Below are 24,088 nucleotides of genomic sequence, written 5' to 3' on the forward strand. Positions count from 1 at the left end.
GAGCTTATAGCCTCTTTGGAGGAGACATGTACACATGGAGGTACATACAAAGGAGATACAAAAAGACTGGAGGTTAGGGGGATACCTCCATGGAAGGTGGCATTTGACCTGAATGGTGAAGAAAGCTAATGATTCTGAGAGATGGGGTTAAGGAGGGGGAAGACCTTCCAGACAGAAGAGACATCCATGCAAATACAGAGGCAGCAGATGGAGTGTCCATACATGGGAAACAGCAAGAAGCCTGGTGAGGCTGGACCTTAGTGTTTGTGTAGACCCGTAACTTCCGATGATGCTAGAAAGGAAGGTTGTAAAATGGGCTGGATATGAACAAGTGAAAACTTGGAAGACGTTCCAGGTTATTCTTTAGTCGTTTCAGCTGTGTCTGACTGGCCATGACTCTATTTGGAGTTTTCTTGGCAAAAAGACTAGAGCGGTTTGTCATTTCCTTATCCAGCTCATTTTACAGATGAGGAAACTGAGGCAGACAGTTAAGTGACTTGCCCAGGGTCACACAATTCGTGAGGTCACATTTGAACTCAGATCTTCCTGACTTACTCTTCACTTCATCACCTAGCTGCCTTCTCATTGGTGGAGGTGCTCAATCAGAGGCCAAGTGACCACTCGTCAGCAATGTTATAGGGAAAAAGGATTCATGCTTTAGGGTGGGTTGAACAGGATAACCTTCTGTCTTCCTTTCCAACTCTGCTCTTCCATAATAGTTAACATATAATTAGCATTTAATTAGGTTTGCAAAACATTTTTCGTGTATTACTTCATTTGATCCTTACAACAACCTTGGGAAGTAGGAGCCCTCATTTTACAGATGAGGAAACAGAGGCTTAGAAAGCCTCAAGGTGACTTTGCTCAAAGTTGTACAGCCTGAAAGTGTCTGCGGTCTTCCTGATTACAAATCCAGCTCTCCCTATGCTAAAGTGCCGTGAGAGATTAGAGGAGTCTCCCTGGGAACTGGCATGATCTGAAAAGGTTTCCCGGAGGGAGCAGAGTTTTACCTAGGCCTTGGGAGGATGTGCAGTGTGCCATCCATGGACCGCCACTTTACCAAACCATAGCCTCGGTAGCTGGCTGCTGCGACAGTTTCTGCTTTCTTCAGAACCTAGTCAGCTAGCTGGTGCTCTGTTGGATTGGGGGCCCCCACTCTCTCACGGCTTGATTAAGGAGAGGAGGGAGTCATGAAGTGGGTTCCATGGGGGGCAAGGGGCCTAGGCAGCCCGCCATCCGCCCTGGTGATTTGGCCTGGCATTGCTAAATCAATGTAATCACTCGTTTAGCATAGTTAAGCAGTTTGCTCCTCAGAATTACCTTATTTGCATGACTTTCCATTTCAGCAGCAGTTAAACATGGCAAATGAGGCCCTAGCTGTTGGGAGCATGACATGTTTCAAAGGAAAGGGGGAGGGGGCAGGTGCACATGGGGTTCTCCCCCTCTCAGAAATACGTGAGTTTTTACAAATTAAAATTCCACCTTTATTTTCCGTGGCAGCAAATCAAAATACATAAAGTAGATTTTCAGATGTTTTTGTTTTCATAGCCGGGCTGTCATGTTAGTGTCTTGATATATTCATAAAATAACAGTAACCCGCCGTAATTGCCCTTAATTTCAAACTGCTTATTGTTCCCATCTTTACTTTGTTGTACCTAAGAAGCGTTGTGTGTGATGAGCATCTGTTTTCTATATTTAGTGGGTGTGAATCTGGGTGTCTGGACTGATTTCCAGTTTGGGTAATTGCTTTCTCTCATCCTTTCATTCCCCTGCTAGTCTTAGGTTGGTGGGTCGGTGGTTTGGTTGGTTGGTGGGTTGGTTGGTTGATAGGTTGGTGGGTTGGTGGTTTGGTTGGTTGGTGGGTTGGTTGGTTGATAGGTTGGTGGGTTGGTGGTTTGGTTGGTTGGTGGGTTGGTTGGTTGGTACCTCCTCCTCCTCCTCCTCCTCTTCCTCAGAAGAAGAAGAAGAAGAATTATGAAGGAGGAAAGTGATAAGTAATGGAGGCAGGGAGACAACAATCCTCTCCAGAAGCATTGTGACCATCCTCCTCCGGGGTTGCCTAGTTCATTCCTGGTCATTTGATTTTAGCAAATGTATATTAAAAACCTTCTGCATGCAGGGCCCTTGGGGTATCAAGGTCTGTAGGACCGTGGACCTGGCTCACAAGGAACTTATAGGTTAATTGAGAGAAAGGATGCTTACACAAATAACTAGAATGCCAGTTCGAGTTAGATAAATGAAAAGGGAGGGCTTTGAACAAAGTGTTATGAACAATTCTTGGAGGGAGGGCACTTTCACAGGGCAGAGTGAGAGGTGAAAGGCTTGGTGGAGGGCTTAGCACTGCAATTGTGCTTTGATGGGAAGAGAGAACCTTTAAAAGACAGAGGTCTGGAGGTAAGGAGGAGGCATGAAAGAAAGTCCTTTCCAGCAGTGGGTGATAGCCTAAGCAAAGGTTGGGAGCTGGGAACAGGGGACAAGAGAAGTCTAGTTTGGACCGAAAAGGAAGGTCACTTGAAGCCAAATCGTTGAGACCTTTAATGGCAGGACCTCAGGCATTTATCATGGATTTGATAGGCAGGATCAGGGAGCAACTGAAGGGTTTTGATGAGAGTAATACCTTAGGAAGGTGGCTTTCATGATACATGGTGGGTGGAAATGGGGAGAAGAACTTTGGACTGGGTAGGAGGTGAACGTGGCTTCGTTTAGCATATTGTCTTGCTGGAAGAACTGAATGTGCCATCTAGCCAGAAAATGAATTCCTTTCTTCTCCATTGCAAGTGGAGAAGGAGAGGGGTAGAGAGGAGAGAGAACTGGACTCCATGCCAAGAAGACCTTGGTTCAAGTCCTGCCTCAGACACATACTGGCCATGTGATCCCTTACCTGTCAGTGCCCCTGCCACTCTGGCTAAGACTCTTGCTTTTCAGAGAAGGTGCCGACCTGCGTTGGCAGATGAACCTTCCTCACTGGGAGTTTCCTAAACCAACTGGGGATGAGGATAGGGTGGGGTCCAGTCTGTGTTCTTATTGTGGTGAAGAAAAGAAAGGATTGGGCACAAATCCCATAACATGGATGGGCAACCTTTGTCAACCCTCATCCTTTCCATGGTACCCTGGGCTAATAGCCTTAGGTTTCTTCCTCTGCCAAAGGCACAGAAAGGGTACCGAACACATCCCATAGGAAATCTGCACTCCAGCCTGGTCATAAATCCTAACCATAGCTCACCAGCATCCAGCCCTCTCCTTCCCACCTCTGGATAAAATCTCCTTAGGGAATGAGCCTTGTCTAGTTTTTAGAATGTTGGCTGAATTAGAAACAGCCAAAGGGCTTTTGAATTCTCAACTTCCCTGGCACTGCTGCCTCCTGAGATGTCTACTTGGCTTCCACAGAAGAGGCTTTTGCTCTGAGATGAATAAAACCCTGAGCATCTTGCTAACATTGTTCTATATAGCTATTTTCCTATTATTCATTTTATCTCCAGCCCAGTCACAGTGGGAGCTCAGGAAACAATAACACACTTTAAACTGTGAAAACACTTCTGACTTTTCAAAACACTTGCACATACCATCACATCATATCCCTAAGATGCTCTTTGTTGTAGGCAGGGCAGGTGTTTTTATCCCACTCAGCCAGATGGGGAAACTGAGGACTGGAAAGGTAAAGCAGTTTGCTCATGATCACATGGCTAATTAGTGGCTGAGGAGTCTGGGCTTTCCCCCACTATTCCACAGTGATAATGAGGACATACTGGCCTTTGAGGATCTAGGACAGTAGAATCAGACTCTGCAGAACTTCCCATTGGTCTGGCCAGTGGATTTGTCCACTCCATTTGTCCCAGTACACTTATAAGTTATGTCCAACAGGCAGGTGAATGCCCAGCAAGAAATCTTTATAAAAACAAGGTGATTTGGGAAATGATGGACGAGAATCACACAGGGTGGATGAGGAGGCTTAGATGGGCTCTGATCTGCAGTGGTGGATGGGATACCAACACAGATGGATTTTGAATCCTTCTCTAAATAATTCAGTATGGTGATGGATCCTGGGTGATCCTAGGTCACTATCTTCCACAAATCCCCCTTAGAGGATCTGCCCAACATGCTAGAGGTCTTCGTTCTAGCTCTTTTAGTATTTTACAAAGTCTAGGGCAGCCAAGTCACTGAACCTCTCTGTGCTTCGGTTACCTCTTCTGTAAAATGAGGGGCTTGAACTCAGTGTCTTCTAAGCTCTGAACACTTGAGCTTTCTCTCTCTTCTGCTCTCTCTCTGATAGTTGACTTCCTTTTCTATTTAGACATGCCCTTGGTGATGTCTCCTATGCCATTTCTTACCTACAGATCCTCATTGGTCATATGCTCCAGCTGACTCACTTCCACCATGAGTCTTTGCACTGACCTTTAGGGCACCTGGAATTATTATTCTACAGAGATGTGGTTTTCCGTGACTCATGGCTATACAGCATCACTGGGAAAACAGTGTTAAAAGCAGTGGGCTTTTGAGTCAAGGAGCCTTATGGCATCATCGGCTGCATTGCCCAGTTACCCACATGTGATCAGGGTACATCTTACTGCTTTTTGTACTCTTCTGTTTGCCCTTCTACAGTGCCTTTCTGAGACAGACCAGACCAACTCAATGGGCTGCCCACCCAGATGCATGTCATAATGTGGGCAAAATAAATCTTCCCTTGGTTCTTCTGGGTTGGATTGCTAGCTCTCTCTCTCTGTGTCTGTCTCTCTGTCTTTCTCTCTCTCTCTCTACCCTCCCCCCACATCCCTCTTTCTCTCCCTCCCCCCTTGCCTGGCTTTGGACCATACTGAAGAACTTGTTTGGTGGTGCTTTGTAACTTCTTCAGAATCCTTTACCTATCTCAGTTTCCTCAGCTGTTAAATGGGAATAAATAATGGCACCTCTCTCCCAGGGTTATTGTGAGGATTGAATGAGATAATATTTGTAAAGTGATTAACACAATGCCTGGCACATAGAATGCTTTGTATAAATATCTATTCTCTCTTTCCTCCCTCTGGTCACTATCTCCTGGCACATTCCAAATTGTTAATACACTTCTTAAAATATCATACCTAGACTTGTTAGAGGTGTGGTTTGCTTAGGGCAGATTCTGTACACCAGCCTTTTCCTGCAGCCTAAGCTTTTACAGAGATTTGTCACACTGATATCAAATTTTTGTCAAGCTTTCAGGCCACCAAAACACCTACATTTTTTTTAAATACAAGTTGTTGATTTTTATCACCCCAAATGTTGAACTTTACATTTATACTTATTAAATTTAATCTTCTTAGGTGTGGTCCAGTTCCTTGAATAGTATGTCAATTCATTGGTCATGGTACAAAGATCCCATATTTAGAGTGCCAACCATAAAATTGTTTGTTGATGACTTAAAAAAAAAACAAAAGCTTCTTAGCATTCTCTGCCCCCTTGTTGTCTGCTCTGTCACTACCCTCTGCAGAAGAGGAAGGAGATTGACAGCTGTTTCTGTATTCGCACTGATTTTCATCACCTAGTGATAAGCATTGCCTAGTGACCCATCTGCTTCTCTGTACATGGCTAGGCAGAACCTTGAGCAGCACAGTCATTGGGGCTAGGACCATGTTGGAACCTTTCCAGGGTACTCCCCCATCTCAAAGTTCCTGATTTGTTGATAATAAATTTAAGGATCCGGGGTTACTTCCATGCCATAATGAGACCTCAGAGCTGGGATTATGTACAGATTTGACGATTACTTTTTGTATACACATATGTATTCAATGCTAGAAATTTCCACTCTGTAGTTCATGCAGGTTTGTTATGGTTGATCAAGTCAAATGTATTACCGTGAAGGCCCCAGACTTCTGGTCATACATGATGTCAGGAGGTATGCGTGTGTGTGCGTGTGTGTGTGTGTGTGTGTGTGTGTGTGTGTGTGTATGAAAAAAGTAGGGGGAGCAGTTTTCCCCCTTTGCCTCAGGCAGACAGTATGCCTTGTCCGAACTGTAGGGCACACTGTGACCAAACACATCTCTTCCTTGTTTCAGACAGAAAATTAGAGCTAGAAGGGACCCTAGGATTCATCCAGCCAGGCATTCTTAACCTGCCTGGTATCACTGATCCTTTTAATAGTTTCTGGTGAAGCCTAGGAACCCCTTTTCAGGGTGGTTGTTTTTTAATGCACAAAATAAATGTGTAGGATTACAAAGGAGATCTGTTATATTGAAATGAAGTTATTAAAATCTTTTTTAAAAATCATGTGATTGGGACAGCGAGGTGGCACAGTGAATATAGAATTGACTCTGGAGTCAGGAGAACCTGAGTTCAAATGCAGACATTTGACATTTGGCACAAGTTTTGTGACCCTGGGCAAGTCCCTTAACCCTGATTGCCTCCCCGCCGCGCCCCCCCAAAAAAAAACCATGTGATATAGTAATCTATATGGAAGGAATTCTAATAACTATAGGAATTTCAAAGTAGTAATGAACGTAAATGCTATTTTGTGATATCTGCAGCAACTATAACACAACATGAAAAGTCTCTCGTTTCTTCTATTCATGACAAAGTCCTGCTGATACTACTGTGGTTTGTTGCCTACATTTATAATTGAAAGAAACACTGGATTTCAGTTAGAGGTTAATGAAAATAAAGATGGATTTTTTTCCCATCCAGCTTCACAAATCACAAAAATCTATCCATGGCTGCCTTGGAGGCCCATGACCCAGGCTTAGGACATCTGATCTAGGACAGTCCCTGGCTCCCATCACCCACATTTTATAGACAAGGAAACTGAGAGTCAGAGAGATTGCCTGACTTGCCCAGTGGCACACAGGTAGTAAATAACAAAAGTGGTATTTGAATTCTGGGTCTTTGAATCTAAATCTAGTCTTTTTTCCCTTACCACAAGCTGCCTCCCTCCTATTAAGGTCATCTAAGGTCACCCTGACAGATAGACTTAGTGCTCATGGTTGAATCTGAATTTGTCTTTTTATAAGAAAGAGACAGGGACAGAGAGAGAAGGGGGTGGGTGCGTAGAGAGAGAGAGAGGGAGGGAGGGAGGGGGAGAGAGAGAGAGAGAGAGAGAGAGAGAGAGAGAGAGAGAGAGAGAGAGAGAGAGAGAGAGAAAGAGAGAAAGGGCGGGTAAGCACAAGGGCAGAAAAATTGGTTAGACTGCCTAGGCATTGGACAGTTAAGCTGCTCTCCTGTGCTAGGGCCCACCCTTAGTGCAGGAGTAAAAAAACAGGCAAGTCTAGACTTCCATCTTTACTCCCTTTTCAGGGATGGAAACTAAGCTAACTTGGAACTGTTTTCTCCCTATCTGGAAAGCTGGGGCCAGGGAGCCAGTGGGCAGACCTAAGTCGAAGAGGTTACAGAGTGTTAGTGGTTTTGCCTCCAGGGTATCCCTCTTTCACAAAATATTAGTCCTAGAAGGGAATTCAAATAATGAAGCCCAACCCCCTCATTTTACAGATGAGGAAACAGAGACCCACAGAGGTTGTGACTTGCCTAAGGTTGCCTAGTCAGTTAGTGACAGAAACAGTAATTAAATCTGATCAGCCCTTGACTTTCCTTGCACCTTGTAAGATCAAGGATCTTGAATGGGGAGCCCAGAGGGGTGAAAGGTACAGTCAGTTTAATGGATTGAGTGACTGTATGTCTTAGAGGTCTTTGCTAGACACCCAAGTACACAAATCTTTTCCTTTACAACGTGGCACTGTACAATCTTAGACTTAGATTGTTCTTATATCTCTATGTTTGTGGTCCCTTGGCTGGTGGGACATTTTGAAGATTGTCTCTCTTCTTTCTTATCATTTTAATTCAATAAATACTTACTGTGGTTACTTGGACCAAGGAAGGTATAGCAGGCATTGGGAAAGCAGAGAACATGCTGAGCTAAGAGACTTAAAAATGGTAAATGATGTGGACTGCTTTGGGGTGTCCTGTCACTCAAGCATTTAAGTAGAAGCTGATTGACCAACTGTCCAAGATGCTGTGGATGGCGTTTCTGCATGGAGTGGAAAGTAGAAACTCTAGGGTTCACTTACTAGCTATGTGACACTAGGCAAGTCATCCTTACTGAGTCTCAGTTTCCTCATCTGTAAAATGAGAGGACTGGTCTTGATCACCTCTGCAGACTCTTCCAGCTCTAAATCTGTGATCCTATTAAATGATTCTGTGACTTGGGAGCGCTTGCCTGGCAAAATACCGGTAGATACAGCTCGAGGAAACAAAGCTCCATTATAAAATTATAACTTGGCTTTTCCTTCATCGGTTATGATAGACTGTGAACTGTATGGCACCCGGAACATGCCAGTACCACGCAGGAAGGCACCTGCACAAATAAAGTCACCCTGGGCAACAGGTGTTCATCCTTTCCTCTGACATCAATGTTATAAAGAGATCCCTGATGAGGCCATGAATCCCCCATGTGCATTGTAGGCTGCCTTAGTACCTTCTGCGATTTGCCTGCTTTCCCAAAGTTCTGTTTTGTCTGTTATTGGCTCCCTCCTGGGCTTCAGAAATCCAACCATCTCCCAGTCTCTAAAAGGGGAGAACTGAGGTCCCAGAAAGGGCCCCATGCAGCCTTCCTCACTGCCCTGGGGCTGCCCTGGTGCCCCCCAGGTGCACAGCTGCAGCTGCCAGGGAACTGGTCTGACCTGTCCCCAAGCCCCAATGCAGCTGCTGTGGGAGCTGGCACACCCAGACGCACGGCTTCCAGCCCACAGTGATTTGGCTGGGGTTGTGAACTTGACTCTGATTCATGGATCAGGGAGGGAGGCTTCTGCTTGATATTTCACCTTATGGTCTTTGTTCCCAGAGCCAGCACCTGGGTACCAATTCTTCTTCTGATTTACTTCCTTTAATACCAGAACTAAGGCAAGGCAGATAGGTGGAAGGTCCAGGGAACCCTAGAATAGAGGGAGGAAGGGGTGCCAACAGGAATTAGGGAAGAAAATGACTAAAAGAAGAGCTTAGGAGGTCTGAGATTTTTTGTTTACTTGGTGGGGGGTGGGTGTGGTGCTGAAGATATGACATAGTTTAAGCCGTTTTGTAGAATTTCAGGAAGGAGAATGGATTGATCCCTGTATCTCATTTGGAAATACAGGAGCAAAGTTCCCCAGCTTAAACATGCTACCACCCTAGTCTCAGGGATCAGATCCTGTCCTGATTCAGCTCCTCAGAAATCAAACCTGAAAGACAATGCTTGCGGGATCACCCTTATTCTTTCATATTTCCATCTCTAAAATGCCCGCTATGCAGAGCACTGTCCTTGGCACTGGGGAAGGTAAAAAGGGCAGAGAAGGCACGATACCTGTCCTCATGGAGCTTATAGTCTAGTAGAGGAGTAAGACAAATACGTAATCATAATACACAATAGTGTATGAGAGCAAGTAGAATGGTACAGTGAAAGGAGCTCCTACTTTGGAGTCATGGGACCTCCCTGTTTAGCCTTCTGTCAGTACTTAACCTGCCTGGGTCCTTCACATTGCTGTGCAGATAATCTGTTCTTTCATATGGATTTGATCATATCAGGCCTCTGCTCAAACATCTTCAGTGGCTTTCTATTGCTTGCCAAGGAAATTTGAACTCCTGTGCCAAATTTCTTACATTCAAGGCCATCCACAGTCTGGCACAAGCCTACCTTACCTGAGAAAGCAGTGGCCTTTCTGTTTGTTAAGGCTAAACTTGTATTTACTCACCTATCCCCCAATAGGATGTAAAGACCTTGAACTTAAGGACTGTTTCCTTTTGGTCTTTGTGTTTCCTGTACCCAGCACAGTGACTTGTGAATGGGTTTAATAAATGTTGAAATGAAAAGGAAGTGAATGGGTGAATTCCCCAGTGAGTCACTCAGTAAAGATTTATTAAGCACCTACTGTGTGCAGGCAGTATTCTCAATACTGGACATAAACAGCAGTGTGAAAGTCAGAACATGGGGTCAGGGCTTGGATGAAGATGAAAAGCTTGTTTTTGGTGGCTGAGATGCCAGAACAGAAGCGGTTTGACATGTAGCTCTTGAGTACTAAAGATGGGGAATCATAAGTAGACATAGAAATTTGGGAATCATCCTTCTTGAGAGTAAGCGACCTTTCCAGGGGAAGGAAATATAAGGGGAAGAAGAAAAGAAGGCCAAGAACAGACCCTTGAAGAACAAATACTTACAGTAATTAAAAGGAGACTGAGGAATCAGTGAAAGAGTTGGAAGAGAGATACAAGGAGAACCAGGAGAATGTGGTGTCCCCAAAGCCAAGAGTAGAAAGAATATCCAGTTTTAAGGAGTGATCAACTATGGGAAAAGCTATAGAAAAATCAAAGAGGACTGAGAAAGGTCATTGGATTTGGCAACCAGGCTCACTGGGAATCTTTGAAAAAGCAGTCTCAGCAGAATGGATGCAGTGGGATGGAAAAGAGCATGTAAGCTCTACAGAGACAGCCTTCTCTTTTTTTCATCTTCCATAGTACCCAGCATTTAAAAGGTACCCATCAGTGATGGGCAAGTAGAGGACTATATGCGTTTGTGGCACCTACCCTTGCTCACATTTAATGAGCTCACACTCATTTGCACACACAGACTTTTTGGATATGCTAGATCCCTAGAGAAATTCAGCCTCCAGATAATGACCCCTGTCTTGCAGTTCTGTGGGTAGTTCACACTGAAGCCAAATCTTGACAGGCTGGACCCATTGTGCTGTGGAACTGACTCCTCTTGGTCCAAGGACCCAGAAAACTTTGAATAGTAGACTCAAAGTAGTAGAATGCCATGTGATGCCCCTCCCCCAAATTCCAGTGGCCTAGACCAAACATGGGCTGGGGAAGGTGAGCCATGGGGAGAAAGAAGAAGAGGTTTGGGGCTTCTAACTCTGAAAAAATGAGCTGAGGTCACACTGTAACACAAACCTGGGGAGAAAACAACCCTGTCTATCCCAGCTGGAATGAGCCCAATGCCTCTCTCCAGGGTCCTGGCATGGATGTGACGCCCCAGATCTCTTTGTTCCCAGTGACCGCACTCTGGGTCCAGAGTTTGTGAGAAAACAGGGCCGGTGATTCAGAGCCCCTCCCTCCCCCCACTGCGAAATAGGAGCACATCAGAACCAGCTTTTTGGATCATAGACAGAGCTGGAAGGGACCCCAGAGGCTATCTAATCCAAACCTCTCATTTTATAGGTGAAGAAAAGGAAGCCCAAGGAAGTTGAGTAACTTGCTTGAGGTCACACAGATAATAAGCATCCGAGGAGGCAGGGTTCATGGAGGTGACTGAATATGGGATTTTAAACTAGGTGCTGGGCATCCTTTATAACAGTGGTTTCCTCTCTTCCAAACTTCTCATATCCATCCCCTAGAAATACCCTGACTGTGTGTCTCTCTTCTCCCCACCCCCAAATTAATATAAAAGAAGAAGATGGCTTATCAGATGCTAATTTAGTATCAAATTTTAAATAGATTGACATCTGATTACCTCCTTTTATATCACACAGAGAAACTCCCTTTGTCCTTGTCTGCCTCCAGTATGCCACTGGACTAAGGTGTTTTGTCTACACGCTTGTTTCTCCTCCACTTGTGGCTGCTTGGCTGCCCTTGTGGGCTGTTTGCTTATAGGCTATTCCAGAGACTCAAGGGAAGCTCTTGGCAGGTTTCTGCACGTCATCTGATTAGAAAAAAACCTACTCTGCTCCCTGAGCAGATCTGGAACTCCTAGCAAATAGGCTGTCGAATTAAAACCAACCAGCTGGGTTCTATCTTGTCGTTTCTCTAGAACTAAGAATGTTATAGGGCAAAGAGCACTGGGTTAGGAGGCACATCTTCATTCTAGTCCTGGCTTTGCTATTTACCCTGTTTGAACTCAGGTAAGTCAGAGCCTCAGCTTTCTCAGCTGTAAGAGGGGAATGATACCTGTCCCTTCCTATTTTCCTGGGGTGTTATGAGCATCAAGGGAGATCACGCATACTAGGTCATAGATCTGGAGCTAGGATGGACCTTAGAGGTCATCTAGTTCAAACCTCTCATTATACAGATGGAGAAACTGAGGCCCAGAAAGGGTAAATGACTTGTCCAAGGTTATACAGGTAGGATGTGGCAAATGGGCAATTCAAGTTCAGAGCTTGTCACTCCAAGCTCAGTTCACTTCCTACTCTACCGAATTCTTTCCTACAGAGCTTTGCAAAGTATAAAGTGTTATGTAGGTATTAGTGACTTTTCCTTTTCTTTTCATCTATCTCTTTGGCTCTTCGCTCTCCCTTGCCTCATGCTCAGTTTGTCTCTCCTCTCCCCAGCATTTGCAGAATCCTGCCAACTTCCACAATGCCGCGACGGAGCTCCTGGACTGGTGTGGTGACCCAAGAGCTTTCCAGAGGCCCTTCGAGCAGAGCCTGATGGGATGTTTGACGGTAAGCTGGGTCTTCATGGCATGGGGCCATCCATGCTGACCCATTTGTTCCTGACATTTGTGTGACCTGGACTCTTCCAAGAGCCAGTGATAAGGAAAAGGCAACTGGGTAACCTACCTTCTAACAAATGGCCATAATCCTTCAACCTAACCTTAATCCTACCTGAATGCATTGACTAGGGGAGCATTGACTTCCCTTAGGTCTCAGGAATATCTATAAGCAAATGTAGCTTATAGTGTCATGAGAGAAAGAAAAAGAAAAGGAGGAAATTCAGTTCCCCTCCCCAGATAAGCTCTCAGTCTGGTGAAGGAGATATGATTCCTGGCCTTGAGGAATTCTGATTCTAAGTCCTGACATTTCAAGTTTGGAGTTTGGTTGGAGGAAGAGACAGAGTTGCATGTGGTAAACCATAGAGACACATCCAAATGATATGCCACACTGAGGTATGGAACCAGAGGCTTGAGAGCCAAGGAGAGGCCCAAACGAATGAATATCTGATCAAATGGGGAGTTAGTCTGGAAAGGGTTCCTGGAGAGAAATGATTATTGAGTCAGCCTTTCAAAGAGGGAAGAAATAAACATCGATAGAAAGCAGTATCCTATGCACCAACTCAGGAAAGATAGGGAAGGTCAGGTGTGCTGGGGATAACCAGCAATTTTAACTGGCTAGAACAGAAACTCAGATCCAGGGAGTTACAAAGGAATGTCACAGACACTTGGTGAAAGGCTCAGATCACAGTTCTCCCAATAGACAAAACCCGAGGAGAGGTCCTAGTCAAGGGAACATCTGTGAAGCATTTACTATGTGGCAGTTCTTAAAGCATAGGGGAGACTGATCTGACCTGCCCATTAGAAGGATGGTTTCGAATTAGGGCTGTTAAAAAAAAATTGTTTGGCAACTTTGTGGAGGAGAGACTGGAAGCAGGGAGACCATATCGAAGGCTACTGCAGCAGGGCAAAGGAGAGGAACCGAGGACCCAAAGTAAGCTGGTGGCCGTTGGAATGATCACAAATTTGAGAATTATTCCCAAGAAGGAATCCGTGTTCAGCAGCTGACCGAGTATAGGAGGTTAGGGAGAAGGAAGAGCCAGGGGTACTCCGAGATAACAAGAATAGTAATAAAAACCATAATAATAGCTAGCGTCTGCATAACAATTTGTGGTTTGCATTTACAAATATGATCTCATTTTATCCTCAGGACAAACCTGGGGTGTAGGTGCTGTTATTAATCCCATTTTACAGGTGAGGGAAACTGAGGCAAACACAGGTTAAGTGGCCCAGAGGTCTATTTTGAACTCAGGCCTTCCTAATTCCAGGTCCGGCATTTAATCCACTGTGTCACCTAGCTGCCTAATAGAATAAATAATAGTGAAAGATTTTATTTGTGCCTCATAAATCCCCAAATTAACTATTATATATCTTCAAGGAGAAGAAATAGGAGTAAAGGGCTTCTGCCTTCTTTGTAAGGATTGAGAATCAGCAGGATCAAGGCCACTGCCAGGGGCGCCCGTCCCCAAGCGTTGCCCTTCCCCATGCCCCTAATGGCCCAGTGGATTGTGTCCTCCATCCCATTTCCCTAATCTTTGCTGGAGAGCCCTCTTCTAGGACAGAATAAGCCCCGTGACTGGGTGATCACCAAGGTCCCTCGGGCTCCCATCCTGTGACTCTCTATGGACCTGAGGGTCCCACTCCTTGGCCCCGTTGGGACCACCATTCCTTCTTCCCATCCCTTTGCAGTCTCTGCAATCCCTAAAATGACCTTTCAAAACAAATTCCTCTGAATCCACATGACTTTGAGGGATAGAAATTAAAAACCACTTAGCCTCTGGCGTCATTAGAGCTTTTGCATCACCCAGCGCTTCTAAGTAGCTCCCACACCATTAATATGATTGATCTGGGACTTTCCCAAAACATCAGAGGCCTTATTGTGTGCAGTTCTGGCTCAGTCTGCTCCAGTTGGGAAGAGGGAATGTCTCACTCTCTTTTTTCTATTTTTTTCTTTCACACTTCCAAATACATTATGCAGCTTAACTAGACTTTCAAAAAAAGTGCTTAAAAAAATTAATCAACCTCAGACCAGAACCTTCCATCCAACTATTTGATGTCAGATTTCTTTCAGCCCCTGCCCTTTCTTCTTGTTCCATACCACTTACACATCCTCTGCTCCTCTGTTCCATGGGGCCAGTGCTAAGGGAGGGAGGGATGAAGGGAGGGAGGGAGAAGGAACAGGCATTTATTAAGTGCCTGGCACTATGGTAATCACTTTAGAACTATCATCTCATTGATCCTACCAGAAGCCCTGTTTGGTAGGTGCTGTTATGATCTCCATTTATGGGAGGTCAGAGAGGGATTTAGCCTAGGTCACACAGCTAATATCTGAGACTTATCTAAACTCAGATCTTTCTGACTCTGGGCCCTGTTCTCTATCCACTGTACCAACTAGCTACCTCTGGGTGGATAGGAAGAAGAATGGGGGCTGGGGCAGAGTGGGGAAGAGGGAGGAAGAGTGTCCATATTGGTGTCTCTGACAGACAGAGAGTTCAGAAGAGATTATTAACAATTGTCAGTGATATTTCAAAAAGCCTAGTGATTGCTTGGGTATATGCCTAAGACTTCAGGCAGTTAATAGCATAACCTAATCCATAAGACTTACCTAGAGAAGTACACAACACAGAGTTACACAAACTCGTGGCCAGGTGTCGAGACTACACAGAATGACACCACTTTGCCATGATGAGGTGTCACCTGGATTCCTTGCTCCAGCCAGCTCTGCTTCCACTGGAGTTGCAGAGTCCCAGCCCAAAGGCCTGGGTTTTCCCTGCTTCTCTGTTCTCAAACAGACAACCTCAGAGTGAGAAAGATGCTGGTGCCTTCAACAGGACTGATGACAGCAGCTGTTGGTGTCCTGCTGCCATAGATCAACGTCACCGCTTCCCTGATGGTAGTCTCTGGCTCTCCCCCTGCAAGGGCCCTCGTCAGTCGCCAGCTTGGTTCCTTCTCCTAAAAGGAGACTGAATGTGATTCCTCTGGACCTTGTCTTTTCCAGGGTGGGCTTTGAGGAAAGCTTACTGGACAGGATACAGCACGTCCTCTGTGCTGGTGATGTGGGAAGGAGGAACTAGGTGGCCTGGTTAACTTGGTGTGAAGAAGACCTGAGTTCATATCCTACTTCAGTCACTTAATAGTTGTGTGACCCTGGGCAAGTCTCTTGACCTTGGTTTACTTTCATTTGCTCAATAATAAAAGTACCTAATCTCCCCAAGTTGTTATGAAGATCAAATGAGATGACATATGCAAAATGCTTTGCAAACCTTAAAGCAGTGTAATTGCCAGATAAGGATGAGGATGGTGAGGATGATGATGATAGCTATGCAGGCAGTAACCCTCTGAGGGACTTTGGCTTAAGCCAGTGCTACTGGATCCCAGAGTTCAAAGGGCAGATGTCTACCGCCCTCCTGCAATCCCTATGTTCCCAGGAGGAACAGTTCTTTAAACTTTGCTGTGTCCATGTCCCTGCAGCTGGTAGGCCCTCCACCCCCTCTGCTCCTGTGACTCACTGCTTTGTGGGCCAGCCTGCTCTGTTTACAGAGGGTTAACCTCCAGAACTTTCTGCCCTCCACTTGTGGGGAGCTGCCAGGCCCAGCAGAAGTCGTTCATCTGGCTGGGCTCCAAGAGACCCTCTGAGTGGGGATTACTCAGCCTGTTACCTTGGCCTTGCTAAAGTCAGATGCTCTTTCTCTTTTATCACTTACAAGACTTTCTTCCAAAAGCTTAGAGCAAGAGAGAGTTCAGTGCCAAAGAACTAGGGGAATGGCCCTGCTTTCTCAGCCAAACAAGCATTTCTTGAATGCCTACTGTGTACTCAGCATATGAGATCTGAAAAGGAGAAGACATTTCAGCTTATACACGTGTAGTAAGTGGATAGCACAAGCTCATGGGCAGTAGTGTGTAGTAGATTAGACAGTTTGGGATCTAACAATGGCTGACATTTATATTACATTTTCAACTTTGCAGATCTCTTTAAAGTAAATCATCTCCTTTGATTCTCAGAACAACCTCCATGAGATAGGTAACTGGAGGCCAGAAGGGTATGTGACTTGCCCAGAGGACCTTGAAGGATGGGCAAATCTTCATTAGGCAGAGATAGCCAGAGGGAGAAGTGTGAGTAAGGACATGGCCGTAGGAAAGTATAGATCATAGGTGGTCTATGGAATCATAGACCTAGCACTGAAAGGGATCGCATAGGCTACCTAGTCCAGTCCCTTCATCTTAAGGAAGAAAGAGCTGAAGCCCGGGGAGATTCTTTGAAGCCAGGTCCTCTGACTCCAGAACCAATGCTCTTTCCACTGCTGCCTCATTATTCCTAGAAGGGTGAAAAGTCGGGTTGTACTGGAACAAAGGGAATTAATGGTAGAAGACAAAATGGTGGAAGACTTACATGGGGAAGTTAGGACCAGATTGTGAAGTGTCTTGAATGACTGGCTGAGTCTGGATTGTAAACAGTGAAGATTCATTAAAGGTTATCACTGTATAGAGAAGTCACATGAACCACCTTATTTGCTATACCTTAAGAAGTTTAGTCTGGCAGCAGTGTGTGGAGAAGGGAGAAATTAGAGACCTTCATTTAAGAGGCTATTATAATAATAGTCTCCTAAGTAAGAGAAAAGGTAGCTAGGTGGCACTGCAGTGGATAGAGCACCAGTCCTTGGAGTCAAGAAGACTCATCTTCTTGAGTTCAAATCTGGCCTCAGATGCTAGCTGTGTGACCCTGGGCAAGTCACTTAACCCTGTTTGCCTCAGTTGCCTCATCTAAAAAATGAGCTGGAGAAGGAAATGGCAAACCACTCCAGTATCTTTGCCAAGAAAACCTCAAATGGGGTCACAAAGAGTGAGGCATGAGTGAAGACGACTGAACAACAATAGTGTAAGAGATGATTGAGGGAGGGCGGTGGGGAGAAAGGGCCATCAGCAGTGGAAGGCGAAGGGAGGTACAGACTCTCTAGGCAGAGCAAAGGAAGAATTGACAGGAATTTACAACTGATGATTCCATTGGAGACTGAGGAAGAAGAAGTAGCCAAAATTTCAGGTCTGGGTGACAGATAGGAGCATGGTGGTCCCATTAACTGAAATGGAGACATCGTGTATTAGAGCTACGGGTCGGGGCAGAAGTGGTGCTAAGTTTGGTTTTAGGCAAATTGAATTTGCACTCTATTTGAAAAACAAAAATGAGATTGAGTGATTGGCTTAAATAAACCAGTCCCCCTTTTTTTAGGTTCGAAGAATTTAGTGCTCAAAAGGACTTTAGAAATTAACTAGTCATAGGATCATAGATTTAGGCTTGGAAGGGAACCATAGGGACCTTCTGGTCCAACCCTTTCATTGTCCAAATAAGATCACCGACACCCGCAGAGATTGAATGATTTATCTAAGATCATACAGACCGTAAGTGACAAGGGCTGGGATTCAAAACCAGATCATCTGACTCCAAATGTTGAAATCTTTCTACTATATGCTCTGCCTGCCATCCAACCCCTTCAATTTATGGATTAAAAAAAAAACTAAGTTCCTAAGTTAGGTTAAGAAACTAAGTTAAGTGACTTGAAGATCGTCACAAATTTTTCATAGACGCATTTTGAACTCAGATCCTCTGACTTCAAATTCAGCACATTTTCCATGACACCTAAACTCTTCCTTTTCTTCTTTCATTTGTGAAGTCCTCTCCTGCCATGCTGTTGTCTCTAGTCCTTGAGCACGGAGGTGGGTGTGCAATAATAGTATCATTTGTGTATGTAATGCTTCCACTGGGGGTAGGGGGAAGGGAGGAAGGCAGTAGAAGACATTTCCTGTGATATCCATATTGGAAGGACCTAGAGGAGGCCCACCAGTTCTCACCATCACATTCACCACCTGCCCATCCCTACTCATCCTTTTCCACTAGTGGTTGCAAAGACATCAGCAGAGCTATTGGGAAAGATCCTGGTGGCTGGAATGTTTCCACCAAGCTAACCACTCTTCCTCGCTCATCTTCAGTTCTTCCCAGCTCAGCAAGAGGTTCTGGTTACATAAAGATTCCCTTTGTTCCAGGGAGACATCCACCCCAGGCTGTGGCCAGTGTCCCCAGACGAGAAGCTCAGACAGTCAGGAGGCTCCACTGAAAAGGATTTGGACTTGGTTTGCCACAGTAGGGTGTGAAAGCCTCATCATAGTCATCCTTGACTCATCCACTGTTTGGTATTTAGGCAAAGAACTCTCCTAGTCTTGTAAGATTTGCAGTGTCACCTAACAGTCTCCTGAAGGTGGGAATATATATAGCAGTACTTCCATTATGGATCTGCTAGATAGAGCGCTGGCACAAGAGTCAGGAAGACTCATCTTCATGAGTTCAAATCTGGCCTCAGATACTTCCTAACTGTGTGACCCTGGGCAAGTCACATGAGCCCGTTTGCCTCAGTTTCTTCATCTGTAAAATGAGCTGGAGAAGGAAATGAAATAGCAAACCACTCCAGTATCTCTGCAGAGAAAACCCCAAATGGGGTCACGAAGTCAGAAACAACCAAAACCAACTGAATAACAACAGTTCATCTATACAGGTGGAGAAAAAAAATCTCAGTGACATTCCATGGCTTGCCCATGGTCACATGTAACTAGGGAGTGTCAGAGTCAGGACTTTTAAAGCATTTAGCATACAGTAGTTGCTTAATAAATGTTAATTCTCTTTCTCTTCCCTTCTATTACACCATGACCTGGTCGTCACCATAACATGGTGAAGTGGATAGAATACTAGCCTTGGAGTCAAGTAATTTCAAATCCTGAATCTGACTAGAGCAATTAAATTAATGAGGAAGTCATTTAACTTGTCTGGGTCTCTATTTCCTCCTCTGTAAAATGAAGACGTTGGTCTAGTGACTTCCGGGGTCATTTCCCATACTGCGTCTACGGTCCTGTCTTTTTATACTCACGCAACCAGTCAGTGAGGTAGAGAGCAGAGGGATTATTAATCTCATTGAACGGGTAAGAAAATAAATGCCCAAAGAGGTGGAAGGGATTTGTTCAAGGTCATAGAGCAAGTTAGTACTAGGTCTATAACCTGTATCTTGAGTTAATTGAGTGTTCTTCGCATCACCTGAAGATGCGGGTTCTAGGACAGCACGAGAAGCTACATTCAGAGCTAGAACCTGGTATCATGCATCTTTACTCGCACCCCATGTAAACTTGGGAATACTCCTCCCTACGTGGCTCTGTGATCTTTCTCATCTGTAAAATAAAAGAATTGGCAATAATGGTTCCGGTGAACAGGAAATGAAACAGCTCTTCTTCCTCCTCCTTTTGGGCAAGAGATGGGAGATGACTAGAGTGGATCACTGGGTACGTTTTAAGATGTCACCATGTTGGGTAGTTTTGTTTAACTGTTTTTGGTTTTGTTTTTTGCTGTGAGGGAAAAATTCAGTTCTTAGAGAGCAGAAGGAGGTGAATATCCAGAAGTGAATGCGATATAAACAAAAAGCTTTAACAAAACTTATTCTAAGGAAAGTAAGGGATTGGACTAGATTACTCTGGAACATTCAGTGATTCCAAACATGGCTCTCAGGCTGCCCTTCATAGATTCTCGGGGCGTTGTCATCCAGTAAAGCCGATGAGACCGCTTAGTGTAATGGAAAGAACTTTAGATGTAGAGTCAGGATACTTGGGTTCGAATCATGGCTTTGCCCCTTCCTACCCTGAAAGCCTTTCCTGCACTAAATCTAGGACTCTGATTTTAAGCCCTCTGGGCCTCAGTTTCCTCATCTTCAAAAGGAGGAGGTTGAACCATGGCTTCTTGGGGCCCTTTCTGCTCTAAGTCTTACCTTATGAGATGCTCACAAGCACTCTGTAAGATTAGATAAGTGAGGTGTGCCTACATTCTTACCACCCTGCCTCCATTCAGTCTATCCCACCTTTTCTCGGTTAATGATAACTCTCTGGGAGACGGTGGAGCTTTAGCATCAGGCTGTCAGAAAGAAGGTGAGGTTAGGCAGTCAGTGTTACAGAATACCAACACATAACCTTTCTAGAGTAAGCAGAGAAAGAACTAAAAAGTAATATGGACTCTCTACAGGGCTTGAACTGTTTCTTTCAAGTGTTCATTAAAAGTCCCAGCACTGGGCTTGTGTGAGCTGCGCCAGTGAAGGGCAGAGGGAGAAGAGTGGTGTTTGATGGACGGGGGAGGCCAAGCTGAAGCGTAAGCCAAGTTGGCCAGAAGAGGGCAATAGAAGGCTTCAGCCTCGCTTCCATGCCCTTCTGTGGAGGGTCAGCAATCTGCAAGCCCTAACCTCCCTGCCTCACCCCAAGTATTTTCTTTTTCCGTAATGGATAAGACGATCTGGGGAGAAGTCTGTGATTTAGTCCCTAGGGCCAGAGGTGGGTGTTTGTGTCTGTCAACCATAGTTTATTTTGAAACTTAACCCACAGGGAAGTTCAGAAGGTGAAAGGGAGAAAATTCAGATCTAAAAATAAAATAAAATTTTTTTAAAAAACCTATCCTACTATGCAGATTAACCGAGGTGGCAGCCAGATCAAGTTTCTGGGTAGCTTTGAAGTTTGAGGAGAGAGGAACCCAAGGATAGGTGCTCCCCATCCCTTTCTAAGAGATAGTGTCCCATTCTTCATCACCCCGTTTGGGGTTTCCTTGGCAAAGATACTGGAGTGGTTTGCCATTTCCTTTTCCAGCTCATTTTACAGATGAGGAAACTGAGGCAAAGTTAAGTGACTTGCCCAGGGTCACACTAGTAAGTGTCTAAGATCAGATTTGAACTCAGGTCTTCCTTACTCCAGGCTGCATACTGTGTGGACTGAGCCACCGAGCTGCCCCAAGAGTCCAGTGGAGGTGTGGAAATAGTACTGACTGCAGTGAGACAAGAGACCTGTGTTTTGGGCTGTGCTCCAATAAAAAAAAAAACCTATCATACTAACCATGGGCAAATTACTTTCCCTTTCTGAACCTCAGTTTCCTCATTGTCAAATGACAGGCAAGCACTGAAAAGGGGTGTGGTTTAGTAAATAAAGGGCCAGCCTTAGAATTAGGAAGACCAGAGTTCAAATCCCACTTCTGTCACTTTCTAGGTAAGTCAATTACCTTTTATTGTTGGTTTTTTCATCTGTAGGATGAAGGGATAGCCTCTAGGGTCCCTCCCAGCACTGGTTTCATGATCCTATAAGCCCATTCTCTGTTTCCTGAGTGTGTAGTGCTTTCCCCAGACCAAAGGACTTCAGCCACAGGATAGCTACTCAGACCAATGGGTACCCAGGGATCATTTCCAAGCAGCTGCCCTTCAGCTAAGGTGGCCCCAATTTAGTCACCAGTGTCTGAAATACTGGGCGACGAGGCTCCCAATTAGAGTAGAATCCTTTGATGGATCCTCAGTCTCATCGGTTCAGATGGATATTCCCTCCACCACCATAGCCCATCCACACTTCTCCTTCTCTATGGTTCTAGGAAGCAACATGGTACAGTGCAAAGAATGTTGGATTTTAAGTCAAAAAACCTGGGTTCCGGTGCTGGCTCTGCTGCTAGCTTCTTGTGTGACCTTTAGCAAGTTATGTCACCTTTCTGGGAACGTGTCTAAAATGAAGGGGTTGGTCTAGGTAGCCTCTGAGGCCATCTACACAGGATCATAGGACTAGAATCAGAAAGCCACTCAGAGGTCATCTAGACTAACTCCTTTACATAACAAATGAAACAGAAACTCAGGGACATTACAACTTGCCCAAGGTCCCATAGGGAATAAGCATCAGAGGCAAGATCTGAACTCAGGTCCCATGACTCTGTAGCCAGAAGTCTTCCAACTATTTCTATCACGTCGTTGATCCTATGATCCTGTCAATGTCCTTTTGTAAATTGTCCATCTTGCCAATGCACTGGGGACTTTCTTCTGGTTCTTCTAATATTTCATGCACACTAGTGTAGTGCACAAGCTGCCCATCTGTTATCCTTTACTCATGAACCAGCCCAATTCCTTTTCCAATCATACACAGCCTAAAGTGATGCCTCCTAAGTATACATGTCCACATTGGTAACGTGCCACAACTAGCTTCCACCCAAAGCATTCCTGTCTTTCCATTGCCCTTTGGGTCACCTGCATTTTTTCTGCGATTGTGGTATTCTATGACTCACAACTACTCCACATCACCTAGAGATTATTCATGTTAAAGAGATGGTATTTTGCAATAATTTTATGGGGTGATTTTAGGACTTCATTTAGGTAAACTTCATTAGGGTAAACATAAGCAAATCCTACTTCATACGCTGGCTAATAAACCTAACCCTTAGGAGTGACAAAAAGGAATAGAAACGAACTCAGAAAAGATTTAGGGCAATTTATGAATGGCAGCCTGAGGAATTCCTCTTGAGAGGAGCTGGGATGTACCCAGATTTTAAGGTGGACAAGAAGCCAGCAGAGAGTTAGTGTCCTGAGGTGGGTGAGCCATGGGCCTACTGATTCAGTTTGTCCAATCTCTTCTCCCCTCCTTCCTTCACAAGCATTCCACTTACCAGCTCTCAAAAACACTGCCCAAAAGTCGAAAGGGAAAGGAGGCAGGCAGCAGCAGTCTGTGGCTGAGAAAATAAAATATTTTTTTTTTCTTAAGTAAACCAGATCGATAATATTAGCTTTTCTGCGGAGACAGAGTAGAGTCAGCAAAGTTGGACAAAAAGAGAGGCATTTTCTCCTCAGGTGTCACTCCCTGGTGGAAGTGACATAAAATTGGCTTAGGCCCTTACAGCTCTGGGCCTCTGGCTTTTTTACCTCATAAATGAGAATGGAAATATCATTGCCTGTCACCTTTGTTGTTGTGGTTCATTCTTGTCTAACCCTTTGTGACCCCATTTGGGGGTCAAGGATACTGGAAAGATTTGCCATCATTTCCTTCTCCAGCTCGTTTTACAGATGGGGAAACTGAGGCAAATGGGGTTAAGTGACTTGCCCAGGGTCACACAGCTATTAAGTGTCTGAGGCCAGATTTGAACTTGGGCCTTCCTGACTCCAGGCCTGGCACTCTATCCACTGCACCACTGAGACTTCTTAGTAGTAAGAGGGAAAAATGAGACCAGTATAAGTGAACCGTGGTAGTGCAAGTGTCCTATGTCATATTGGCTTCAAAATGTGTTTTCTGTTTGTACTCAAAAAACCAAGCAAGCGTTTTAGTCACAGGAAGGCCCTTTCTTCTCAGTGGTTCTGGTTTGGGAACTGAGTCTTATTTCATTCATTAGCTTTGGCTAGACTCTAGTGTAAAGGAAAGAGTGCCCCCATTGAGTCTATGCTAGGAATTAGCAATCCGTAGTGGAGCCAATCAACCAGTAAACATTTATTAAGCGCCTACTGAATGCTAGATTGGCAAGAGATCTGAATTCTAGTCCTAACTTTGTCATTAACTTTGTGACCCTGAGTAATTAGGTCACCTGTTAATGCCCCAGGCGACCCTGTAGCTATACTGAGCAGGTGGGGAATCAGGATTAGTGAAGGGAGGTCCCTCCCCTGGGAGTTAATCATACAGATTAAGTCTGAGGTCTCTGTCTTCCAACTAAATGAATACATAAGATCAGAGGGTTGAACTAGATGATCTCTAAGACCCTTTCTGCAGCCAAGATTCTATTATATTTCTCTATTAATAATAATTCTCTAAGTAACTCTCTAAGACTGTGTAAGTTGCAAAAAAAGTATAATCTGTACTGGTAGAAGCATTTTCCTC

The 24,088-nt window shown here is 44.8% G+C and overlaps 1 protein-coding gene across 4 annotated transcripts in view; it reads left to right on the plus strand.

The window, feature by feature from the left end:
* ZMIZ1 (zinc finger MIZ-type containing 1) overlaps positions 1 to 24,088 on the plus strand; it is a 441,312-nt gene that overhangs the window by 254,080 nt on the left and 163,144 nt on the right. For all 4 annotated transcript variants that reach the window (XM_036734708.1, XM_036734709.1, XM_036734712.1 and 1 more), the window contains exon 7: positions 12,252 to 12,365. In XM_036734708.1, coding sequence (XP_036590603.1) covers positions 12,252 to 12,365 — 114 coding nt within the window. The remainder of the gene's footprint in view (positions 1 to 12,251; positions 12,366 to 24,088) is intronic.

The sequence above is a fragment of the Trichosurus vulpecula genome, chromosome 8 (assembly GCF_011100635.1).
Source record: "Trichosurus vulpecula isolate mTriVul1 chromosome 8, mTriVul1.pri, whole genome shotgun sequence".
NCBI lineage: Eukaryota > Metazoa > Chordata > Mammalia > Diprotodontia > Phalangeridae > Trichosurus > Trichosurus vulpecula.